General features: G+C 40.7%; 1 protein-coding gene across 1 annotated transcript in view; it reads right to left on the bottom strand.

The window, feature by feature from the left end:
- Fggy (FGGY carbohydrate kinase domain containing) overlaps positions 1–21,744 on the bottom strand; it is a 334,558-nt gene that overhangs the window by 215,840 nt on the left and 96,974 nt on the right. The window contains exon 6 of the mRNA XM_055618965.1: positions 2,278–2,393. Within this exon, the coding sequence (XP_055474940.1) occupies positions 2,278–2,393 (116 nt within the window). The remainder of the gene's footprint in view (positions 1–2,277; positions 2,394–21,744) is intronic.

Raw genomic sequence — 21,744 nt, forward strand, 5'->3', positions numbered from 1 at the left:
CGTCAACATAATCAAAAAGTAAGAGTTTAAGGTGGATCCACATCTAAGGTGCTACTAAAACCAGCAGTTACCTTCTACAGCTTTTATAAGCTGCAGCACTTAAGCTCCTAATTCCAGCCATCCCAGTTTACCCACTCACAATCACACAGTAATCACAACACAACAGCAGGCGCATCCTGGGGCGAGGAGGGGATATCCAGGGGCAAAAATGTAACGCTGTGTGAACACATTCACAGGCTAGTACGGAATCAAGACAGGTAAAGTGGTCATCAATCCACACTGTGCTTAATCTGACACGGGAATGTTCAAGAAGAAACTAGCTTTTTGAAGGGGAGTGGGCAGCCTGATTTTCCAAATGGCTAACGTAACTGAAGTGAAAGTCCGTGCTCCAGTACAGTGTTGTGATATTGACTGATTTGTGGCTTCTGGTCATGTTCAGATGTTACTAACCTCTCATCATCTGCAAGCAAGTTGACCTATGTGAAGCAAGGCCTGTGGGATATGAAGGAGGGAGGGAGATGAGAATTGCTGTCTCCTACAGGCGCTCTCCTCAGACAGTCTAGCTTATCCCATGCTGGCCCAGGTTTCCATGCTTGCCCCAGCCTAGTTCAGATTGGCTTTGAGTGGCGAATATTCTAGTGTGACTAACATCACCAGAGGCCAGATACAGAACTACTTCAGCTCCCTCAGTCTAGAACGAAACAAGGGAAATGCTAACACCAATGGTAAACTTTGAAAGTGGTTAAAGGAACCTAATCTCACATCCTATCTGTCAAACAGGAATATTAAATTAGTAAGTTTTATGAGGACAACATAGAGCAATGTATGTAAATCACCACAGGGGGCCTAGAAGGCCTAAAGTTGATGAGCTTTCTCCTTTCTTCCCTCATCTCCAGCCTTTTCTACCAGCGCAGACCCTCCAGAAGATTTCAACTAGCCAGAGATGCCCAGCAGCTCTCTTGAGCTCACAGTCTTGAGATGTCCCAGTGGCTCTCTTCTGCTCATAGCCCTGGCTCTGCTCCGTTCTCCACAGTTAGCTAGCAGAGGTGGAGCAGATCACAGATTGTACAGCACGACTAGCAGTGCAGGTGCTGACTTGCATTCTGCATGTTGGTTTACCATATCCTTGAGTGTTTCATGGAGCCATTATGAGGATTCCACCAGAGAAAAGTGGGTCTCCAAAAACTGACTAAGGAGGTCAGAAGCTGCACCAAACCAGTTGCTGTTTACCTTACCAACTTAAAAGGCACAATTCTCACATCTCAGTGGGAACATAGATAAACACATGACTCTCCAGCCAATCAGTTCTGTAGCACAGTGGGATCTACTGGACGTGTGCTGGGCAACAAGAGGTAATCAGAAGTGAGGTTACTGCCTCCAAGAGAACATCCATCACGATTCTTAGGTCATTTTGATTCTCCCTTTTTACTGGCTGGGAAGAACAGAATGGCAGACCAACAGAATGGCACTAAAAGCCACTTACTTCCATTAGAGACAAATGAGGTATTTTTCATAATACAGTACCGTTTTAGATCTTGTCACAATGCTATAGCCAGCATATTAAACCAATTAAGAAGGATTTCTATTCAGGCAGGTATGAGTGCTTACCTAAACAGCAACTGCTTACCAGAATAATACACAGTGACCATAGGAAATAACCATCATCCCCTGAAATTACGCTATAAACGGTAAAGGTTAGTATGTCATAATTATATTTACCTGATACTGAAACTTGCACCTGTTAAACACCTACCAGCCACTCAGATCTGCCACATCTAGTTACATCTAGTTAGTGCCTCATAAAATTGGAGTCCATGGCTCAGCAAGCATTGGCTCACATCCTACTTTCTGTCCTGTCCTTGATTCGTCTAACTCCGACCTTTCAATTTTATTTCTTTCCTTATTCTTCTTTTGTGTTTTTTTCTTGAACCAAATTCATGAAGTGATTTTCCTACTTCTGGAAATGATCCTATAGGCCTCCTTGATGATGTCATCCCTGGCTGCTCCGTGCACAATCATCCTGCGTCAGGCCCACTATGGATTCTCTGTTTCAAGACAGATCTCCACAAAATGTATTTCCACCCAATTCAAACAAGTCAGAAAACTAGTGCCTAACGACATGGCTTATCCATCACAGCTGACATATTCTGAAAAACCTAGTCTGAAAAAAAAAAATGGATTGAGTTCTTATAATGTAATTCAAACAAAAATAAACCCCATAAATATCCTCATACATACACAAGAATGACCACACTGTGGATTTTTCCATCATTTTACCTATTTTGCTGTAATTATCACCAATGAGATCTTCCAAACCAATCATCTTCCAGAAGCTGTCATCCCAACCTTTCTCTGCTGAGTATGTCCATTTGCACACCAAGGAGCAGAGAGACCTAGAGAAATTGGAGAGAGATAGGCCAACAAAGTGAGCCTCCCTTCGTGTTTTGCCAAATACCTGCCCTGGTATCTTCAGTGGTGTGGTGGCAGCAGAGCAAACAGTGATTATGTGTTCCAATTTAAATAAGAGGCTCAGTGTACTCCTGTAATGAGTGTTAGCTCCTTCCGCTTTCAGAACAGACTCAGTCTTCTACGTGGAGCCTGACCAAAACACACAGTAAGTGAACATTTGCACTTCCTCTGCACTTTTTGACACATGTGGAATAATTCTAAATTATAATTCTAATTTATCATGTAATGAAGCTTAGTAAACTTCTCAAGTTTAACTGTAATATTGGTATGGCTATGTTCAAATTGCTTTTTATCATGAAGACGTGCATATGAAATATTGGTGTATGAAATGACATGGCACTTGAGGCCTGTTTCAAAATAACATAAGAGAAGGACATGAATGGTGCTATGGATGCATGGCAGAACTGGCCCGGGCTACTGGCCACTGGAGCAGGGACACGGATTCACAAGAGTCTCGATGTCATCTCCTTTTATGTATCTTCCAAGTTTTCTATAATAAAAATGTTTCTTTTAATGTCTGATATAAAGTAAATAATATGTCACTGTAATCTAAATCAATACTTCAATGCTTGAAGGTGTTTTCCTTTCAGCTTCATTTCTCAATAACCCTAATGTCTATGAAAGAGGCATTTTCTTTGTCTCTACTCTACAACTTGCAGCTTAAAGCCCTCTCCCAAGTTCTTCATGCTGATAGTTCAAACTTTTACTTTGACCTACGATGAAACTTTAATTCGTGGTTAAACACTTCTTTTCTGACTTACCTAAAAATGTATGTATGTATGCATGTATGTATGTATGTATGTATGTTTATTTGCCAGTGTCGGAGACCAAATTCAGAGCCTCATGTCTGCCAGGGAACATTCTACCACTAATCCTCACCCATGCCCGCAGAGTATATTTTATGTCATGACTTATCACAATGCAATTAACTGTTTTTTCATAGGCATTACCTATTATTCTTTAACCTATTCTCCATATTTTGTCCACAGCAAAAGTTATAAACCTGTAATAGCAACAGCAACTTTTTCATGACCTCTTTGTGAGATGTCTGTGTCTGCCTCTTTGCTCTTGGTCATTCTCACCCCTGCATTCTCTGTTGTGCAGTACTCAGTCACTGGCACTCTCCTGTAGTTAGCCTTTCTTTCTCATTTCCCATTATTCTTCCTGGAATGGTCTTCTCAACATGCATATGATTCCTAGTTATCTGCCATAAGTCAGCTCACAGAGTCTCTCTTCAGAAAGCCCAAATGTAGAGCATGTTGAGCCAAATGCCTCTTCTCCATGTGCCTACCTGGACACATCCTTGATTTATACTGACCACTGTAGCTGTATCTATTTCTCTCTCCACCTCTCCCACTAAAACAGACACACCTTTTCATCACAAAATGTCCTTCTTGTCTATGTATTACTAGAACCTACCTCATGCAGGTGTTTGTCTAGCCATAACGCATACTTATTAAAATAGCAACATTAAAAATATTTTCCCTAGTAAGGGGAACAGGGACTGTCTCTGAACATGAACAAAATGGCTGGCTATTTGATCACCTCCCCCTAATGGCAGAGCAGCCTTGCCAGGCCCCAGAGGAAGACAATGCAGGCAGTCCTGATGAGACCTGATAAGCTAGGGTCAGATGGAAGGGGTGGAGGACCTCCCCTATCAGTGGACGTGGAGAGGGGCAGGAATGAGACAAGGGAGTGAGAGTGGGATTGAGAGGGAATGAGGGAGCGTCCTACAGCTGGGATACAAAGTGAATAAACTATAACAAATATAAAAAAATAAAAATTTAATTAAAAAAAAGAAAAATGACTGTGATCATTACTGACAATTGCAAATTTTGGGGTAGATTCCTGCAGGTGGATTTTCTAGGTGAAAGGTTATATATCCTTTGATATTTACCTTAAGGTATTCAAACAAATTTCATATTACACTGCCTGATTTACTTTAAATGTTAGCATACTTTCTATCTTTAAATATAATAAAAAGTATAAAGACATGATGAATACACAAATAATAAATAAATAAAAATATTTCTTCATATTGTCACATGTATGTGGCAAACCCAAGGGGATCACATTCGTGCCATTTTAAGAATGATCAAAACTGATTTCATGGACCAAAAGCCTTGATGTAACTCATTCAGCCATACAAAACCATTCCTTCACTTGTATTTAGTGGCTATTATGATCCTGGTGCTATGGTAGCTTTAGTAGCAAAGTAGTATACACGAGACCTAGTCCTTTGCTTTCTCAGAAGCAGAAAGTTTAACTCAGGAGACAGACATTCCTCAAACAATTATACATAAAATCCTATAGTAACAATTAGCCCTACGTTTTCCAAAGAAAGTACATAGAGATATGAGAACCTTTAGAGGGAAAATTTGATCCAGTGTTGGGAGTGGGTGTTTAAGTGGTGGGAAAGCAATCATCAAGGTAAGCTCCAGAGAGGAAATAACATTTACTAGAGTCTAACGTAAAAGCAAGGAAGAGACATTTATCATGAAATATTTGTCTGATATGACCTATATGGCAGAACATGCCAGGTTGTGCTAAGTGGGAGAAAAAAAAAAAACATTAAAGGAGTGCTTACATCAGCACAAACAATATATGTGTCCTAACTCATTCCCTTGACTTAAGCAAGGTCATTTTACCCCCAGGGGATGGAGGTGGGAGCCAATTATTAAGCATGCTCTGAAGTAAATGGTAGCTTGACATACCCCTAGAATAAGAGATGAAATTTCAACCTTTGGGGGACTCTGGTAGTTTATTGGAAAGAACAAAGCTATGAACAAGAGACAAGGTCAAGGGATTGTTTCCACTGGCCTAGCACATGGACTAACTCTTCACTGCCCAACACCCCATCAATATTCAGATACTCTGATACCTCTATGTCGGCACTACCTTCTGACTTAATTAACTATTGCTGCTGTCCTCATTTCTGTCCATTTGGTAAATACCCAGTCTTCCTTACAATACAATTCACTGTTGCTCCTCTGTAAAAGTTTTCTTAGGCCTCAAAGTCAAACTCATGGTCCCTCCTTCAAGGTTCCAGATATGACACTGTAATTCTAAATGGCCCAGGGAGGTTGACACGGACCCCTGTCTTTACCTCTTTGTCTTATACTGTGACAGTGGAGTACTATCCTTTTACCCCTGCATTGTTCAAAGGGCCTCCTTTCCTCCTTTTACATTTGAGGTAATGATTCAAGATTGCATTTAGGCAAAGGATGACTCAGAAATGATTGCAAACCAATTGCTGGTCTAAATGGAGATTTTTTTTGTTTGTTGTTTCAGCTTGTTCTCTTGAACCTTCATCATTTCCATGAAGAATTCGTGATGAGCTAGCTCATGGGGTTATCAGAGAAATAAAAAGACAGCAAGGATCAGCTTAATCAGGTTTAGATGACATCCCTAGATTATCCTGTGTCAGTTAGGGTCAGGCAGCTGAGAATCTGGTTGAGATTAGAGCCATCCACAGAGCTCAAAGGAAATAATCTTCTCATGAGCGAAGTAAGTGACCACTGGGTTCAACAACTGAAACTTGGTGGTAGTTTGCAGCTGAGCAATTGTTAATTCACAATACAAGTAAACTAATCCAAACTCATTTTTCTTAATAAGGAAAAGAATAGCAATCCCATATTTCCTACAGTAAATAGTAGCCAGAGAATATTCTTTGGAACAAAAATGTCTGAACTAGGAGGCAGGAAGTTTTATGGATACAGATTCCTCTGAAAACATAGCTCATTACAATGTAATTAGGAGTTCTCTCTCTCTCTCTTTCTCTCTCTCTCTCTCTCTCTCTCTCTCTCTCTGTGAGCATGTGTGTGTGTGTATGTGTGTGAATTTCGGTCTCTCTATCCAAGCTGACCTGGAACTCAGATTATAGCCAAGACTAGCCTGAAACTCATGGCCATCTTGCAGCCTCAGCCTCCTGCATATGGGACTTTAGACTTTAGAGTCAATTGATAGATTACTGGGATGTCCCTACTGCAACAAGATCAGCAATGCTTAAAGAGTGCATCTGAGGTCACAGGCTCTCAGAGACTCTTTAGAAGAAGTCAGGACTTTATCTTATCAGTGAATAAAGACAAGGTACTAATGGCGGAATAGTGTGCCTTGCCCGGAAGCTTCTACTAAAATCAAGTCTTTGACAACTCCCAAAGTATTTTACTGGGCAATCTGCCTCAGGACCTCTAACTACTGGCCAGTTTCCTCACAGTCGGCCAAAATGTCAAGACAGGACTTATGTATCTTTCTTATGGAGTTTTTGATGCCAAAGGACTGTGAAATGCATACAAATATCAAAAGCATAGATACACCAGTATATGAAAATACAATGCAAGACAAGATAAAACACAGTGCCTATAGTTGGGTATTTTGATACATATAAGAGAGCAAGGTCCCCTGAAAGATGACGTCTAGAATATTGAAGAGGCAGATCCCACTGAAGAAATCGTGAAACAATTTGGGAAACGTATCGATGATGAAAACCACAAGAGATGAGGAGGAAAATACTAGAAATTTTTCTTAGAAGAAAAAAGTAATTTAAAAATAAAATTTAAAGCTTAAATTGTCCAGATTAGCATGACAGCTCAGCAGGTAAACGTACATGCTCTACAAACCTGACAGCTTGAGTATGGTTCCCAGAACCCACATAAAGGTAGAAGAAGTGATACAAACAACACACACACACACACACACACACACACACACACACACACACACGAACAAACTGATGATGATAAGAGTAAATACAAAGTTTTCTACAGATGAGCAACCACTGGCATGGGTAGAAACAAGTTCAATGGCCTTTGAATAGCAGATGAAGGGAACGTCTTATAAAGCAAGAAAGAAAGGCAGCAATAGCAAAGGGAAAATCAAGGCAAGGGGCACAGCAAGGAGGCGTATAGCAGGATCCTAACATGAGAATTACAGGAATCCCAGACAGAATTTTTAAAAGCTAGGAAAAAATAATAAAGGACAGAACAGATGAGCAAGATACTGTAAGCAAACACATGCAATACTAAGCTCTTCATATACTGTGCCAAGGTGAAACTTAAGCCTGCAGATTAAAGGTTCTCATTAAATCCAGGAAATACTTGAATTTCAAGAATAAACAGAAAATTATACACATGACAGAAAAACTGAGTTGCTTATAAAACCAAAGGACCCAAACAAGCTAAAGAAATCTCACCTACTACCCTGGAATGAAGAAAACAGGGGATAATATACAGATCATTAAGAAAGGCTGATCCAAGAATCTTACACCCAGACAAGATATTATTCAGCTGTCAAGGGAGAAGAAAAACATTTCCAACACACACGGGTTTTTTAAAAGTAAACTACCCACATGTGCTTTCTGAGGACAAGGTTTGAGAAAACACACAAATTATCTACTGATTCAAAGTAGCTATGTCAGCGTAGAGAACAGAAGCTAGAGGAATAAGATAATGGATAAACATTTATGTTGTTCATATTGTTTTTTTCTCCACGTATGTATACTTCTATGTGCGCATATGTAAGCATGCACGTTTATTTGTATGTGATTAAACACTAGCACTTATCCATATGTATATCCAAGCATAGATGAGAACATATTTAGTCTAAACGGGTGATGAAAATATAAACTACGTTTGTAATATGGAGTTTTCTGGAGGCACAGCAGGCATGTTGTATTATAAGTAAAATGCAAGTGAAGGCTTAGAACTGAAAAAAAATTTACCTAAGGCCTCAAAGTCAGAGATTGATTAAGGGGCATGTCTTAGTCTGTGCTGCTGTAACCAACAAGCACAGGGCTGACAGTGTTCCCGCCACAGCCAAAGACCACATAGCAAAAACCTCAACACCACACACCAAAAGCCCTGTTTTGAGTTGTTGACCAGGGATGTTCAAGAGATACCCTAAACAAATTGCTTATTTCTGTTTCCTATGACTTTTCCCCAGAAGTGGAATGTAAGTCCCTACTGCTGAGGGCTCCGAGCACTTCAAACATAGGACTCAGAGACCCCTAAGGCTGGAACTGACCTGAATGTCCCCTCCCAGAGGACTAACTTTCATGGTAACAGAAAGCATCATGCAAGCTTCCAAAGAAAAGAAGCAACCAACAGTCCTACTACCCAGCAATGATGCCTGTGAACCACATCGAAAACCAGCATGGCACAATAACCCCAAGTTTGCCGTAGTGCTACACATAGCTTGGCGGTAACCAACAACTCTCTGAATGAATTTAAGACATGCTCAACAGGAGGAAAACCATGCCTCATACGGGAAACCCACTTAACTACTCATTGTTAGTAAAGTCATGGTTTTGGAGGAGAAATTACAACCATTAATTTACTAAACCAACATAATCTGAAACAATAATCTATAAGCATACATCCTTTGCCCATAGAGAAGTGAAGTCTTCACCCCTAAATAAATAAACTTCTCTTCAGTACAAACAGAGACCATTGCAGAAAACCAAAACCAATCAAAATGCCAAGTTTGGAGCCCAGTCTCTAAAAACACATCTACAAAACACTCCCACACCTAAGGTTCAGGGACCATTGTAGAAGAGGGGTTGGAAAGACTGAGAGCCAGAGGATCAGGCAGTTTGCTATGAGACTGTGTCTCCTAGTAACATCATAAGCTACATAGATAAAAGTCTCAGCAACATGACTGCCCAAACATGAGCTGAACAAGAACACCACCAACAGACATGCCAAAGTCAACAAGGAAAAGCCAACAAGGCCTGAAACTTACACAAAGAACTATAAGCAACTGAAGAAAGCTGGGAGGGGAAATATTTTCTTCCCTAGTGAACAACATACCAACAGACATAAAAGTAATATTATATACTGAAATATATGCAATAAGCATTAGTAAAAAAAAAGGGGCCATGAATTTTAATAGAGTAGAGAGGTATATGGGAAGGTTTAGAGGGGAAAAAAAGAAGATAAATGTTGTAAATTAAATTATAATCACAGAAATGCATCAGGTATCCCAGAAGCAGAAAGACATACACAGTATATACTCACTTATAAGTGGATATTAGTCATATAGTATAAGATAAACATACTAAAATCTGTACACCTAAAGAAGCTAATCAAGAAGAAGGACTCTGGCTAAGATGCTCAATCCCCATTCAGAAAGGCAAAAAGGATGGACATCAGAAGAGCGAAAAAACAGGGAACAGGATAGGAGCCTACCACAGAGGGCCTCTGAAAGGTTCTACCCTGTGTGGTGTCAAAGCAAATGCTGAGACTTATAGCCAAACTTTGGGCAGAAAGCAGGAAATCTTATGAAAGAAGGGGGAGATAGTAAGACATGGAGAGCACAGGAACTCCACAAGGAGAGCAACAGAACTAAAAAATCTGGGTACAGGGGTCTTTTCTGAGACTGATACTCCAACCAAGTACCAGGCATGAATATAACCCAGAACCCCTGCACAGATGTAGCCCATGGCAGCTCAGTGTCCAAGTGGGTTCCATAGTAATGGGAACAGGGACTGCCTCTGACATGGACTGATTGGCCTGCTCTTTGATCATCTCCCCCTGAGCAGGGAGCCGCCTTGCCAGGCCACAGAGGAAGACAATGCAGCCACTCCTGATGAGATCTGATGGACTAGGATCAGAAGGAAGGGGAGGAGGACCTCCCCCATCAGTGGACTTGGGAAGGGACATGGGTGGAGAAGGGGGAGGGAGAGTAGGATTGGGAGGGAGCTACAGTTATATACTGTAATTAATAAAAATAAAAAAGAAATGAATGGTAAAGAAAAAAATAAAAGTACAAAAAGAAATGAAGGGAGAAATGCAGCCAGTGAGGATAAGGTAACCACACTGAGAAAAGAGAGATGAGTGATACAATATAAACTTAAAATAAAAATAAGAGGGATAAAGTCAGTTACTACAAGACTGCACCAAAAATTAATGACATCAATGCCACAATTAATTTAAAAAGAGAAATATCATTATCATTAGAAGTATCATTAGAAATATCATTAGAAGTAAACATTTCCAATGTATATTTTTCAATCTGATAGTTCTTTTTTTCTAAAATATGTTTACAACAATATGATATAATTATTAAATGTTAAAATTTTTTAGAATTATTTTTATCAATCTGTATTTCTGCAGATGTTGTGTGTCTGTATGGGTATCCACAGACATCACGGAGCTATAGGAGCTTGTGGGCTCTCCAACACAGGTGCAAGCAACTGAACTTGCACCCTCTACAAAAGCAACCTCTGCATCTTCTACTTATTTACTCTTATTATTACTGTGTATTTGATGTTCAGGTGGGAGTAAGAGTGGGTGTGTGCCACAGCACCTTATGTAAAGGACAACTTTTCCTAACCTTATATGCATTCCAGGGATTAATCTCAGATTGCCAAGATTGCACGTCAAACAGTTTTATCCACCGAGGCATTTCACTGGCCCCCAAAATATTTTTAAATGACATCATTCAGGTACTGGGTAGACAAAGACAGATAGTAGACCTGGGGCCTCACTGGCCAGCCAGAAGCCAACAGGCAGCTCAATCTAGTTACTGAACTTCAGCCTAAAGAGGCTTTGCTTCAAAAAGTTAAGGAAGGTAGAACCAAGAATGGTTCATGAGGTTGGTCTCTGGTCTTTACACATATGAACATTCATGCCCGTACACACAGAGCCACCCTCACACACAAGTGTACCCAACACATTTACAAACACACAAAATATATAAAAATAATAACTCACAGAAATGAAAAACATAGACAATAATATTAAATGTTATTGTACTTTCAGTATGTGAAGAAATGTATAAATCATAAGAATAATTATAATTACCTCTACTATAGAATTAAAGTACAATGAGTACAATAAACAAACTCAGTTCTACATATTTGAACATGAGGAAGGGCTTATATGCAGGCACTGAATGGCAAAAGTGGTACTTAATAATGGTTTTCATTGGAAAAAGAGGCTTGAAATTAACAACCTACTTAGAAAACTAGAAAATCATGAAAAACAGTAATAGATGAAAACTGAGAGATTAAAATGAAGTTGAGATGAAAACAGTGAGTTAATGTGAAAACATGGTTAGTAAAAGACAGGAAATAGATGAGAAATAAAAATAACAAATATCATTGATTAAAAACAGGAGCTATAACTATGGAGAAGGTAAACATTAACAGAAAGAGAAAAAAGGCAAAGGATAACATGAGGAGCACAATAGAGTTATGGAAATTTAGATGAATGTACAATTTGGCACAAAAAAATACCAAGCAAACACTAGAAAACTATAATGGAGTTATTAGTATCAAAGGAACTGAGTTAATAGTTTAAATCATCCCAATAAAACTTTATAAACCCATATGGTTGTACTAGAAAATCTAACATTCACTGAACAGGCCACTCCCAAGTACTTCAGACTCCAGAAGGATGGCTCCCTACTTTATTGCTAAAGCTAAAATAATATGTAAGAAAATTCAAACAATGGTAGTATAAGAATTAGAAAACATAGCCCACGCTTACAAAAGTCTACATAAGATAAAATAAATTTAATTTTTTACATGCAAAAAATATATATGAGCCATATTCGAGGATGTTTTAGTGACAGAAGACAGATGAGTATGTTACCATATTATTTTATTAAGGGAAAAAAATCATCTCTGCATATTGCATACATTACTTCAAGATAAAAGTTCACAATGAAGCAAGAAAGAACAAGAAATGGAAAAACTGAAGCTAAGGTTCACTCTCTGCCCTAAACAAGAAAAGCAGGAAGGTAACAGCACAGCTACCCTTGATGTTCCAAGAGGGAAACAGCAAACTGAGGACAGCATCCTGATTTTCTACAGGGAGATTTAGGTGGACCACACAGCAGGGAGATGGGCTCCATGGAAATCTCAGCAATTCATGGGACAGAGAAGACAGAAGCAAGGGGAAATGGAGGCAGCTATACCTCCAGTGGCACAGATGTTCAAAGAGGTTTAGAAAGAAGTTCCAGAGCCCTTGAGAGCAGACAGCAGGCTCAGATGGATACTGTAATACAAGTACCCACACAGAAAGTCCACGAGGTCAGGAAGAGGGACTATAAAGCATGTCCTATACCCTGAGAAAAGATGACAGTGGCAAATCCTCAGAGAGCAGGGAGCAAGACTCAGTTAAGGGAAAAAGCACTTGACCAGAAATGGAGTAAGTAGACTCGTGACTCTGCAAGTCAGCCCTTCTCAACCAAGATCCCAGAGCTCTACTGCCAAGTTATATTTGTTTTGTAGCAATGCCATCAAATGAAAGCAAAACAACGAAACAGCACATGCACATATACAATTAAAAAAAAAAAAAGACAAACACCAAACAACAACAAAAAGTAAGGTTAATCAAGGTTGGAAAGCTTTCAAGTCCCAGGGTTAAACTGCTACTATTATTCTGCTAAAAGAACAGAGTATCAAACTTCCCTCTAAATTCCTATCTCTCTCCTTAGAGATGAGTGCAGCCCTCAGTCCTCAAAGGAGAAATTTCTTTGTGCAGCGGACAGTAGATAGTAGACAAACTCACAACTGATCAAAGAGCAGAGAGTAAGTGTCAATGGAGTATTCTACAAATAAGACAACAGAGAGAGCAAGTGAGGGAGCAGAAGAGGGAGAGAGAGGGAGGGGGAGGGAGAGGAAGAGAAAGGGAGGGGAGGGGAGGGGAGAACCAGAGGCCAGGAAGACTGCAGCCAGCAGTATCTTCCGGAAATGACAGGACCACTGCACTCCTGAACTCAAGTCATGTGTGCTGCCTGCACAAATCAGGCCAGTCACCCTTCTAGGGAGTGAAGGCTTCATTGGTACAACTGTTAAAGGAGGAGATGTGGCCACTATGGCCTCTGGGGAGCAGAAGAATCCAGTGGGGTTGTTTGTTTCTTTGTTTGTTTTTAAGGTTGTGGCCTTTGGTAGGTCAGTAACTCTTGTGTGATGGTTCCACACCTAGGACTATGTAGGCAATACACAGTGGACATTCTGAGTTATATTTTTTAAGGGAAGCAAAGTTGAGGTGGACAGGGAGGTGGAGGGAGATCTGAGAGGAGTGAGGAGAGGGGCTGCAGGTGAATATGTTCAATACAGTGTATGAAATTCTCAGAGACATCATACTTTTTAAACGTGAGGTTAACTGAGAGGAACCTCACGAGGGTCGTAGGCAGTGTGTCAGCCTCATGAAGGTAAAGTTAACTGAGAAAGCAGAAAGGATAGTCAGCCTACTCTAGTTGGAGAGTTAACATGAAGGAATAGAAGCAAAGCTTAGTGGCAGCCACTGGCTGTAATTATCATTCCTAAACCAGGAGCAACTCAGAAACAAAGATTGGACACAGTTGTAGTTCTTGTTGAACCTGAAGCAGGCTCAGCAAAAAGAATGGGAACTTCTTGCTCTCCTGATTCGCCCAGAGCAAGGCAACCTCAGAAGAATAAACTAGCCCAGTTTCAGGGGCCTGGTCATTCTCCGGAATTTCTCTAGCAAGACTATGAAAAGGAAGCCAGCCACAGTGCTGCATAATTTATCCACAGTTCACTGCACTGACATTGCCAGGCCCCGCTCTCAAGGGAAACCTTTTGTTCTCTGCTTGGGGAATGTAGAACCTGGAGAGTCTCAATTGAGCAAGCCAGTGAACAACAGAATAATTAGAGTTAAGGATAGGGGTAAATTACCAGGATATTCCTGGCTGAGCCCCCTGGTACTTTACAGGCCTGTGATGGCTCTGTTTTTCACAGCATACAAAAGACTGAATTACCAGCACTGAAGATATTGCTCAAGGGGAGATATAATGACTCAGGCTGGACTACTAATCACATCAGCCAAGAGACAAGAGGGGCTTCTTTCTGAAGAAATGCCGCTGCACTGATTGCAGCTACTTCTGTTAAAGAGTTGTCAGAACTCGGGCTTGTTACTGCTGGCTCTGCCCTTCATCACCACTTCCTGACAGGTTCCTGACAGACCAAAATAATACACGTGCAGGGCAATATCATGTTGCCTTTTCACTTAGGCTTGTTGGTAACAGCTCAAAGGTGGCCAGGACAACAAGAAAGACCTAAATAAATAAGCTGAGGCAGTTTTCCCATGCTCTCAGAGAAAGACATCTCACTGTCAAAAACAAACGCTCAAACGTTGTTAACAAAGTACTACAAAATCTAAAAGGTTGAAAATGGTACTAATTTGGGGTACTGTGAAAATCAGGAGACGGGCAAAGAAGGGCGGAATCCTTGTGTAAGACACTGTGTGCAAAAGCTCACAATGACCTCGAGAAGATGGCAGCATAGCCCCATGTGCCAGAGGCTTGGCAAGGTGGAGCAGCTCACCTGAATTCATTAGAAGGAGGGGGCAGGAGTTGAGACCTTTCTCTGATAATTAAAGTCAACTCTTGAGACCAGAGAGATGGATTAGTAGGTAAAGACGCCCACTGTCAAGCCGGATGACCCCAAGTTCCATCCCTGGAATCTACGGGGTGAAGGAGAAACCGATTTCCACAGGTTATTCTATGATCCACATGCATGCTGTAGCACATACATGCCCCCATACACTCACACCCACACACACACACACACACACACGCATGCATGCACACACACAAGTATAATCAAGTCTACTCATGTTAACTGGAAAAGTCATTTATAAGACACTTCAAAGACATGTGAAAGCAAGGGAATCCTAATTTTGATGGACTGCTTGCTTTTCCTTTGTTTACCTCCTCTGTGTCTTCTTTTGTCTGTGTGCATCTGTAAATGTTCACATATCCTGGGGACTGAGGCCAAGGTTTTGAATGTCCCAGTCAACTGCTTTGCTACTGCCCCTAACACCCAGCCTAATAAAGTGAAAATACGCTGCCTCAGGTTCACCGAAGCATTCTCTAATCTCTAACAGAAAGGCGCCCTGATAAAACGTAAGGTGTTCCGGAAGGAGAAACACACCAGAGCCAAGAACAGGCCATTCAACACAGGGTAAGCTGACATTACTTCTCTGACTTTAGGGCTGAGCAATCAGTGAGGGGGATGAGAACAGCCCCGGGTCTGCTAATATGAGAGGACTTGCATTTGCACTCACTGCACTTTCAAATCCAAGTCCTTAACAACTATGCAAAGGTTCCTAGGGACTCACTGTCAGCACAACTGGTGAACTGTTTCCCGGGGAGAACATAAGACATCCACGAGGAAGAACTGAAGACGGAACCAACTCTACCTCCACACATCAAGGAAGCATTGGTAAAGAGCGAGCGGTAAGGAGGGAAGCGCTGTTCACCAGGTGTCAAGGTTTAGAGGCTATGTTTCAAGTAGGGTAGCCAGATCTTGCTCTTGGCTTCACATGTGAGATGGAAGAGCCTTGCCCGGCACCCCCGCCATTACAGAAAGGTGCTGCTTAGCACGGGCAGAGAGGAGGGTGTGGGTCAGATAGTGAGGCTGTTGTAGCTAAGGTGTCCTCTGTTCCTTCTCCCCACAGGTGAAGCAAGCTAACTGTAGCACTTGTCTCACAGACACCTTACAAGATCAGTGCTACAGGAACTCACAACTCACAGGTCCAACAGAAAGTACTGATGCTGTCCTCACTGTCTTTACCAAAATAAAAATCATCACCTAGTTACCTTTGAGAATGAAAGTGATGGGGAATTAAATTTTTAAATGAAACGTCTGTTTGAATACGTGACTAAGGCTACAACAGAGAAATGAGATGTCTTTCATTTGATACCTAGAATCCGAATGAAGTGAAACAGCCTGAGCTACCCAGCTCAGCTTTGTTCAACACACCTGAAAGTTGAACTGAAACTAGAGTTTTTAAAAAGTTCATGCTTTCGACTTGGACATCAATGGTGGGTTCATATTCTGCTGCCTTGGCCTACTTCATGCCAAAGCCCCCCAGAATGTCTTATTCTATTCATTAACTCCAAACATGCTTTTGTTGGCATGCAGCAGGACACTGCAGAAATCAGCCTCTCTCCCTGAATAGTTCAGAAGAACAGCGGGAAAGAACACATAAAAGGAAACACAGAAAGCAATGCAGGATCACATGTGCTGGTGCAAGACATAATCTCAGTCTCCGGGTGGCAGAGGCAGGATGCTAGTGAGTTCCATGTCAGCCTGGGCTATATAACAAGACAGAAAACAAACAAATAAAAGTCAATGTAAAGAGGTTTTCCAAAAGGATCTATGTAAATCTTTAAAGGGGCTTAGAAAACTAGGATGCTAATTCCCTGGAAGTTCTAGGCACATCAGTAAAGAAATGTCAGGGGGAAAAAAAATGGAAAAAAAAAACAAAACAACCTTGGCTGTAGTACACATGCCCAATACATTCCAAATGGTTCTCTGGAACAACTCTACCACCATGGACCTGGTTATATATATCAGAATCATCTTTACCTTCTCACAATCTTGAGAAATCTTTTAAAAGTAACTTTTGTAAACTTTCATATGTAAAAACTCACACATAAGCTGGGTGTGGTGGCACATGCCTGTAATCCCAGCACTGAGGGATGCAGATCTTTGTAAGTTCAAGGCCAGCCTGGTCTACAAAGTGAATCCAGGACACTCAGGGCTACACCAAGAAACCCTGTCTCAGGAAAAAAAAAATCCTCACAAATAAACATCACACACCAAAATTAACTAGATATAACGCCTTAATCTTGATACCCAACTATATGGCAAATACCCAAAGTATGAATCTTGATAATTCTCATCACCTTCAGTTGTCAATTCCTTTGGAATGTGATCCTAGACTGATTGATCTGTCCCCCTGAGCAGCCACTGCTTCCTGTCATTAGCCCTTACTACTAAACGTCCACTCTGTCTCCTGCTGTATCCTGCACCCCTGAAGCCCAGGCGGTATAGTCAGCATTTTGGGATTCTTCCGAAAGCTGGGGAGCAGATGTTAAATGCTCACAGAATCTCTAGCTGTCCCTGATGTCTTCTTTAACTGCTGCCATGGACATAAATAGCACTTCATTCCTGCACGCAGTCTGCTCTACATGTTGAACTGGGGCTCACAACACCTATTAACAAATGCTGCCTTCTGCAATGATTCATTTTAATTTTAAAAACAAGCAAAACCACCAACAAAGAAGAGTTTCTTCTCAAGTATAAATAAAAAACACTTAGCTAGAGAGGAGGCTGCTCCATCCTACAGGAAGGAGCTTGTGGGGCCTCCTAAGTAAGAAGCCATATGAAAAGGTAAAAGTGCACTTGCTGTGGGCCACACTCCCCCTACAATTTCCCCCAGGATTACCATGTGGTTTTGTAATTGAGACTACTCTTCAGGCTTATTTATAAACCAGATCTGAGGGGAAAAATACACAGGACAAATTTGACTCAATTTCCCTTGTGCACCATTTTTGTTTCTTTTGAACCTTGGAAAGCCGTTTATAACAAACAAACCATCTCATAAATGAAGCAACTGGAGAAACTGAGATGTGAATGGTTGACGGTAGGTTTAAAAGAGGACACCACCTCTCATGTGGGTTCGTGGCATTCCTGTGACACACAAGCCGTCTCTACTGACTGATTTTAAAGGTATGAGACTTGAATTTCACCCGAAATCAGTGACGTTGCAGTAATTGTACACAGCACAAGCTACTTTAGGCAAAGATCAGTAAGTTGAGAGAATAGTGTTCAATAGACCAAAAATCAAAAACGAAAAGGAATATGAAGCACAAGGAAGAATTTTGGGGAAGAAAAGCATGTGAGATAATAGAATAAGCAACTTTAGGAAGCAAAGAGGTTTTAGTTGAAGCATTTTTTCTTCACCTTTATGAAACCAATGACCATAAGATATTGCACGGTGTATCTGGGGGGAGCTGCTGCAGGACTACGAAACAGTGACTTTGTATGAGGGAAGATGGCAGATTCTCTAGGACGGTCTTTTTATGGCAATGTGTGTATGTGTGCATTTGCCCGTGTGCATGTGAGGGGATAGTGCAGTGTGGCACATGTAACAGTCAGAGAACACCTTGTGGGAGTGGATTTTCTTCTTCTACCATCCAAGTCCCAGAGACTGAACTTAGGGCACCAGCCTTGGAAGCCTGCATCTTTCCTTGCTGGGCCGTCTTGCTGACCTTCTATGTGGTTCTCTAACAAAAAGGAAGTTCAGTATCCAAGTGGGTTCCATTGTAATGGGGACAGGGACTGTCTCTGACATGAACTGATTGGCCTGCTCTTTAATTACCTCCCCCTGAGGGGGAAGCAGCATTAGCAGGCCACAGAAGAAGACAATGCAGCCACTCTTGATGAGACCTGATAGACTAGGATCAGAAGGAAGGAAAAGAAGACCCCCCCCCCCCGCTATCAGTAGACTGGGGGAGGGGCATGCATGCAGAGGGTGGAGAAAGTGAGGGATTTGGACGGGAGGAGGGAGAGAACCACAGGGGTATACAAAGTGAATAAAGTGTAATTAATAAAGAGTTAAAAAAAAAAGGAAACCATTTTTCTTGGCTACAGAAATGCATAGCTTGAAGAGAGGGGGCTGGATAACACATATGATTTATAGTGTTTTATTACTAGTTTATTATTCTGGCTCCAAGATTCTACGGTTCATGTCATCTACTGCTAACCTCTTCAATTTCATCCAAAGAACAAATCTGAAGAAAATATTTCTCAGATTTTCTAATTCACAGACAGCACCTAACTTACAGCCTTTAAATAAAAATGCACACATATCCTTTAAAAGTCCATTAGACAATCTGACTATGTTGCCAAATCTACTGAAGGACTCTGAAGTGCAAAATCGTCACAGGGTTTTCTTTTCTCAGACATAAGATTTAGCTCCCAGTCTACAAAGAGACTGAGCCCCAAAATCACTATGACAAAAGGGAGATGCAATATGAAACGTCGTGAAGCACAGACACTGATGCGGTGAAACAGACAAAAAGGACAAAGCCACTCAGCCTCTCAAGAGCTGTGAGGCGTCTGATGGAAGAAACAGATTAAGAAGTAAATATTAAGACTTCATAAGCTAATTGATATTGTAAACTATACAAGCGGAGACACAGATTATGGCTATCTGAATCATGCTGGGGACAAAGAATGGCCTCATTTAAAATGAACAATTCTACTTATGCTGAGGTAGGACTAGTGCTGGAATGCTATTTGGGATAAAACAAGTGACTCAATATGTGAATATTAAATGTGAAGCAGCAGATAATTATCCCTGTGGCAAAATAAATTCATGTCCAATGATCCTCCCACTCAAGTAGAATAAACCTTACTGCACTATAGTATAATTAATTAATATAATATATTATAATATAATTAATGCATTATAGTATAATTAATTAACCTAGTATAATAATTAATATTGAAAAGTTATAAGCAGTTAGCTCATAGGTACCAAATGTATACACAAGACTTGACCTGGCATGCACTATAATGCATCTTATAGTTTTGTGGGTGTTTTGTCTTGCTTTACTTTGTTTTGTTGTTTGGTTTTGTTGTTGTGTTGTTTGTTGTTTGTTGTTGTTGTTGTTGTGGGGGTTTTGTCTAAGGAAAAGGAGATAACAGGATGGACTGTGACTTTCGGAGAGTATTTACAAATGTTGTCACTATAAGTATCTGACACTGAAAACCTTTCTAAATCAGAAGCAAAGAAACGCTAATGTTGGTTACTTAAAAAAATATATATATAGTGATGTGCCTGTAACTTAAAACTGGCTATTTCTGCACAGAGGGGTATAGTAGGACACAGGTGCCATGACAGAGGAAATGGGAAAGACGTGGGAGGACTTTAACTTGAGAGGGCAATATAGAAAAAGAAAGATAAACGAGACTAAAGGTATTTGCAAAACACAGAGAAACATTATTTTATAAGCTTGCTTTTAAAATGCACACATACACCATACAGAGAGAGAGACCGACAGACAGACAGACAGACAGACAGAGACAGAGAGTTTATATGGAGTTATGACACATAAGGAGGTAATGCTTCCCCAAAAGACATAGACTATCTAACAAAAATCCTGGTATCAAGCATGGGAAACCTTCCAATGAGTTGTTGGTAGAAGAGATCAAACGATTCCCAAAATAATACAAGCTACTGTCATTGCCCTCAGTTGACTTGAAGGACTCTAGTTAGAACTGACATAAAAGCCTCCTCTCCGAAGGCTATCATAGTTTCTCAAGGTGCTATACAAGCTGCCACAGGAGAGAAGCAATCAGCATCCCTCCATAGAAGTAAAGTCTTTGAACCACGACAATGTCCAGCCAGGTAAGATATTCCCAGTAATGCAATAGTGACACTCATATCTAGTGGGTAACCAACAAATTGGAGGAAATTCATGGCTGTAAACCTAGTTAACTGCTTATGGCTAGAGAGGCCACAAACCCTAGAGGAGAACCTGTTGTTGCCATTTTCCTAAAGCAATATAATTTCTAACAAAATTCTAAATATTAACCCTAATGCCCTAATACGGGTAAGTTTTATTCTCACCCCTTATTAAAGAAGCTAATTTTTGCAACAGATGGAAACTGTTGGAGAGATCCACAACTGGGCAACATGCAGACAGTATTAGACAGTGGAATGCCTAACCCCAGGCAGTACATCCCAACACAATACTTGAACCTAAGGTTCTGGGAAAATCATGACAGAGAGCAGAAAGATTTCAAGAGCCAGAGGACCAGAACAGCTGCTGAAAAATAGTGTCTTCTAGACACGACAGGGAAACACCCATGAAATCTTAATAGTATGGTTGCCTAAATAAGACTGACATAAAAAAAAATTCCAATTGGCGTGCCAATGTAAATGGGGTAATCTCATAAGGCCCCACCCTTAGATTAAGAACTTTAGGAAATCAATGTTTGCTGAGAGAGGGAGAAGCAGTTTTCTCCCAGGAGAGGCTCACTGAGAGATGATCTAATCCTAAGTGGCCAGTTCAAAACACATGTACATACCAGTAACACTAAATGAACTCATAAATGGTTATCCATACGCACACGCAGACATACTTGTATATGTATGTGTAACAGTAATAATCAAATAAGAGTAGGTCATGAATTTGAGAGGGAGTTGGTGGAACACTGGAAGAGTGAGACAGGGAAGGAGTGGAAATGATATAAATACAGTACTCTGTATGAATTTCTCAAAAAGAATAAATAAATAAAATATAAAACTGTATCTGATACTCTTAAACCTTAAAACTAGCTCTTGTTGCAGTGTGAGTGAGACATTCTTGGTTGAGTAATAGAATAAAGGAAAAAGTCAATCGTAGGTCCAAAGAGCGACTGTCTCCCATATCAAAGGTGTGTTGAGTAGGAAAGGGTGGCCCTACAGCTCCAGCCTGGCCACTGGTAATCTGACTAGATATGGACGA

The sequence above is a fragment of the Psammomys obesus genome, unplaced genomic scaffold (assembly GCF_907164565.1).
Source record: "Psammomys obesus unplaced genomic scaffold, mPsaObe1.curated_primary_1811, whole genome shotgun sequence".
Taxonomy (NCBI): domain Eukaryota; kingdom Metazoa; phylum Chordata; class Mammalia; order Rodentia; family Muridae; genus Psammomys; species Psammomys obesus.